General features: G+C 19.4%; 2 protein-coding genes across 2 annotated transcripts; both read right to left on the bottom strand.

The window, feature by feature from the left end:
• Positions 1 to 1,015: 1,015 nt before the first annotated feature.
• Positions 1,016 to 1,486, bottom strand: LOC130675097 (uncharacterized protein DDB_G0292186-like; the record flags this gene model as incomplete). The annotated part of the gene is made up of 1 exon (XM_057480591.1): positions 1,016 to 1,486. A coding segment is annotated over one exon (471 nt), but the record flags the coding sequence as incomplete, so codon positions are not given.
• A 630-nt stretch (positions 1,487 to 2,116) lies between these two features.
• On the bottom strand, positions 2,117 to 2,776 carry LOC130675027 (putative uncharacterized protein DDB_G0286901; the record flags this gene model as incomplete). The annotated part of the gene is made up of 2 exons (XM_057480482.1): positions 2,117 to 2,383; positions 2,432 to 2,776. Coding segments are annotated over 2 exons (612 nt in total), but the record flags the coding sequence as incomplete, so codon positions are not given.
• Between the last annotated feature and the right edge of the window lie 3,262 nt (positions 2,777 to 6,038).

Genomic DNA, 6,038 nt, shown 5'->3' with positions numbered 1-6,038 from the left:
AATGTTGAATAGGTGATTATTCAATAAATAGGTAGTTTTGAATGTCCCTCATTTGTTAAAAAATGGACCGAAAAACAAATTTTTTTTTTAATTTTCTTCATTTTTTAATCTAGTTAGAAAAAAAAATACAAAAACAATAATTTAAGCTTCCTTTTAGTTTTTATCTTCATTTTTGGAAAAAAAAACGAAATTTTTCAATGATTACTACGTTACATTCTTGATTTTATATTTTTTTTTATTTTGAAGGTTTTCTTGGGACTCACAACAATTTTGAAAATTGTGGTGCGAAGAAAAAAGCCAAAAAAAAATAGTTTTTTTTTTCAATCGAAAAAAAAAATAAATTGCAAAAAAACCACTTCGAACCAATTGGAAGATTTGCAGAAAATGCCAACGTTTCATATAGTAAGAAAAAAAAATTCAAAAATGGTTAAAATCGATAAATTTTTTAATTTTTCCAAAAATCTCAAAAATGATGGTCAAGATACGTTCGAGTAATGTTTTTTTATTTTTTGACATAAGTACATTTAAAAACAAAAATTAAAAAAAAAACTTTGCCATAAACTTTAATTTTTTTAGCTATTTAAAAATAGAAATTTTTGGCGATTTTTCACGTTTAAAAATTTATTTTTCGGTGTCCACTGGGAATTAAGCGATAAAAATCATGGAAATTATATTATACACTCCAGTAAAGATTATCAAACCCATAAACCATCGATCCACCCCATGGATACCAAGAAACATCCCCATAAGTGGCCACTTTCATCTTAGTCCCCCGGCTGAAGAGAGATTTCCGTATGCATTTTTAGTCCCATGGCTGGAACGAACTTTTCTTCACGTATTTTTCGTCAAGGAGCACAAAAGAATGGTTAAAAATTATGTGCGGTGGTGCAAAATATTGTTATGAACAATTGATTGTTTATAAAGATATAACTCCCGAACCGTTCGTTTGACGAAGAAGTTTATGCGAAAAGAAATATTTGAAATCGAAAAATACACAAAAAAGGTACTTATTATTATTATTATTATTATTATTATTATTATTATTATTATTGTTATTATTATTATTATTATTATTATTATTATTATTATTATTATTATTATTATTATTATTATTATTATTATTATTATTATTATTATTATTATTATTATTATTATTATTATTATTATTATTATTATTATTATTATTATTATTATTATTATTATTATTATTATTATTATTATTATTATTATTATTATTATTATTATTATTATTATTATTATTATTATTATTATTATTATTATTATTATTATTATTATTATTATTATTATTATTATTATTATTATTATTATTATTATTATTATTATTATTATTATTATTATTATTATTATTGTTATTATTATTATTATTATTATTATTATTATTATTGTTATTATTATTATTATTATTATTATTATTATTATTATTATTATTATTATTATTATTATTATTATTATTATTATTATTATTATTATTATTATTATTATTATTATTATTATTATTATTATTATTATTATTATTATTATTATTATTATTATTATTATTATTATTATTATTATTATTATTATTATTATTATTATTATTATTATTATTATTATTATTATTATTATTATTATTATTATTATTATTATTATTATTATTATTATTATTATTATTATTATTATTATTATTATTATTATTATTATTATTATTATTATTATTATTATTATTATTATTATTATTATTATTATTATTATTATTATTATTATTATTATTATTATTATTATTATTATTATTATTATTATTATTATTATTATTATTATTATTATTATTATTATTATTATTATTATTATTATTATTATTATTATTATTATTATTATTATTATTATTATTATTATTATTATTATTATTATTATTATTATTATTATTATTATTATTATTATTATTATTATTATTATTATTATTATTATTATTATTATTATTATTATTATTATTATTATTATTATTATTATTATTATTATTATTATTATTATTATTATTATTATTATTATTATTATTATTATTATTATTATTATTATTATTATTATTATTATTATTATTATTATTATTATTATTATTATTATTATTATTATTATTATTATTATTATTATTATTATTATTATTATTATTATTATTATTATTATTATTATTATTATTATTATTATTATTATTATTATTATTATTATTATTATTATTATTATTATTATTATTATTATTATTATTATTATTATTATTATTATTATTATTATTATTATTATTATTATTATTATTATTATTATTATTATTATTATTATTATTATTATTATTATTATTATTATTATTATTATTATTATTATTATTATTATTATTATTATTATTATTATTATTATTATTATTATTATTATTATTATTATTATTATTATTATTATTATTATTATTATTATTATTATTATTATTATTATTATTATTATTATTATTATTATTATTATTATTATTATTATTATTATTATTATTATTATTATTATTATTATTATTATTATTATTATTATTATTATTATTATTATTATTATTATTATTATTATTATTATTATTATTATTATTATTATTATTATTATTATTATTATTATTATTATTATTATTATTATTATTATTATTATTATTATTATTATTATTATTATTATTATTATTATTATTATTATTATTATTATTATTATTATTATTATTATTATTATTATTATTATTATTATTATTATTATTATTATTATTATTATTATTATTATTATTATTATTATTATTATTATTATTATTATTATTATTATTATTATTATTATTATTATTATTATTATTATTATTATTATTATTATTATTATTATTATTATTATTATTATTATTATTATTATTATTATTATTATTATTATTATTATTATTATTATTATTATTATTATTATTATTATTATTATTATTATTATTATTATTATTATTATTATTATTATTATTATTATTATTATTATTATTATTATTATTATTATTATTATTATTATTATTATTATTATTATTATTATTATTATTATTATTATTATTATTATTATTATTATTATTATTATTATTATTATTATTATTATTATTATTATTATTATTATTATTATTATATGCGTATCATGTAATGTAGGGACATATTGCAGACGGCACAAAGAGGGAGGCATACTTCGAGACGATTGGGCCGTTATAGGCTACACCATACAATTCCTTACGAATGAGCTTCATGATAGCCCCCTTCCCCATAGTCGTTCCTCCACTGTCTTGCATTAAAGTTTTGCTCTACCAAGATCACTTGCAAGCAAAAACCCGCAACAAAATATTCCATTGAAAGTGTTGCGTGTTTTCTATTGTTTTTCACGCTTCGAAAGAGTTCTTAAAATTGATATATCATAGGGGTATTCCACGCCAAATCGACCACTTTTTGCCCTGACCCCTTTCGATTTGGGTGAAACTTTTCTATCCTTTTTTACCCTATAAAAGACGAATTTCAGAATTTTTTAAAATTTTTCAGCTAATCAAAAAAAAGTGATGAAATTTAAAAAAAAAAAATCTGGAAAACGGTTGACCATGCAGGTCATCCGTGGAACTTCCCGCTACGTACGAACTCAAAACTAATGTTCAAGACGGCAATCGACGCATTTTTTTGAGTCTTACAAATTTTCTAGAAAAATCAGAATTGTTTAGTTGAAAAATTTTTGAGTTATGATAAAAAAACTTTTTTGGGAAATTTTTGACATGCTATAATTTCTTAACGCGTTGTTCCATTTGGATGTTCAAGATGCCATTCGACTGAGTTTTTTGGGAACTGAAAATGTTGCCGCTAGTGCAAAAATGATTAGACTTTTTTCGATGTCTGTTGTTCACGATATCTCGCGAACGGATAAACCGATTTTGGTTTTCGAAACGGCATTCGACGTTGTTATTTGAGGTCAAACCGTTTTACCAAAAAATTGATAAGAACATCTTTTGTTGGTTTTTTTATTTCAACCTTTTTTTTTTAAATAAACTTCACCGTAAACCCAGTCGTTCATGAGTTTTTGCGGTTTAAAAATAATTTAAAAAAATTTTCCATTGTTTAAAAATTTGTTACAAGCAAATGCATTGTTTATAACATAATTAAAGTTTTTATTGGAATCTTAATCTTTGATGATAATCATGATTTGAAAAAAAACCTTCCTTAAAATAATTTTTATAATGCGCGAAAACGCATTTGTTAATTCACAATTTTTTTTTATTACTCATCACTAATATTAAGAAATAATTTTTTTTTTATCATTTTTTGTCTTGTTTTTTAATGACAAGAAAAAAAATAAGACTTTTTACATTTTTCATTGTTTGTTAAATAAATAATTTGTTATTAACCAATAAATTTTCTCGTTATATTTTTTTTATTGTTCTACTATTAACGAAATAAAAATAACCATGAATTTTTTTTTTAATTTTTTTCTATTTTTTATTAAAATTTCTAATTATTGCGCTCCGTAACTCGATTATTATCACTTAATTTTTGATCATTTGAATTTTTATATTCTTTAAACTTATGGAAATTTAATGAAAAAACCAATGACTTATTAGTCCTTCATTAATGAAAGAACAAATTTAACTTAAATTTGAATTTGTAATTAAATTATTGAAAATTATTAAAAAAATATAAAAAAATGTTCTTTTTTAGAAAAAAAAACGCATAATAAACATAATTTGTGGCGTATACTTCACATAATCTTTAGCCGCGGAGTCGTGTGTGTGTGTTATTTATTCCTACCACACTGCATGCGCCGTCCGTGGTTCGTATATATACATACATCCATATATACATACATATATGGCCTCACCGTTCTCTCGTGTTCATTCTATTTGGCTTTACTTACTCTCATCATTCGTTCACTACACGGAAAGAACAAGATAGTTCTGGCAAACATGCCAGATTATTCTCAGATACATCTGAGTGAAAAAAAAATTTCAGATGCTTGTGAGGTCTATCCAGATAGAACTGAGATGAATGTAGATTATATTGAAATCTATCTCAGATTTACCTCAGATGCATCTTGGATTATTTTTTGTTAGATACTTCTGGCGACTATCCGAAATAGTTCCCAGAAACATCTGCATTGGTTCAGTATCTATCCGAGATTATTCTCAAGTAAATCTCCGATACTTTTTGGCTAGCGCATGCGCGTTGAACGTAGTCATTACAATAAAATTTAATGGTTATGCTTTATTATATTACCGGCGTATAAATAAATAGGCATACGTGAAAATCAATCTACGCGCATGCGCTAGCCAAAAAGTATCGGAGATTTACTTGAGAATAATCTCGGATAGATACTGAACCAATGCAGATGTTTCTGGGAACTATTTCGGATAGTCGCCAGAAGTATCTAACAATAAATAATCCAAGATGCATCTGAGGTAAATCTGAGATAGATTTCAATATAATCTACATTCATCTCAGTTCTATCTGGATAGACCTCACAAGCATCTGAAATTTTTTTTTCACTCAGATGTATCTGAGAATAATCTGGCATGTTTGCCAGAACTATCTTGTTCTTTCCGTGTAGACACGCTGTCAGGTGTATTGTTCGCTACTTATTTCATACGCGATTCTACATATATATTGCTTCTGAATATTTATTATTTTACAGTTAACTATCTTCCTTTTATTTAAATGTTTTGTTCTGGTTTTGATTTTGATAAAGAGCTCTTCATTGTTCGGTGGTTATTATTATTTTAATAAACAGTTGACCGCCGTTACAAGAATGGGACGTGTTACTAATGCTTTACCAAAACATTCCAATCGACTAAGGATGCGACGGCTACAGTAAGTAAACTTGTTTAATAATTTTTTATTCAATAATTAATTTCTTTTCTGTTAAATATAACCAAAAATGGTTAGGTGTCCATAGTTCTCAGTATCATGTTTTTTATCAAACAAATGAAATGTTTTATTTCATCAATTTGGTAATATTTTTTAGACAATTAGATACTT

Source organism: Microplitis mediator, chromosome 9 (genome assembly GCF_029852145.1).
Source record: "Microplitis mediator isolate UGA2020A chromosome 9, iyMicMedi2.1, whole genome shotgun sequence".
NCBI lineage: Eukaryota > Metazoa > Arthropoda > Insecta > Hymenoptera > Braconidae > Microplitis > Microplitis mediator.
Note: the sequence above shows the minus strand (reverse complement) of the source record. Positions and strands in the feature narration are given on the sequence as shown.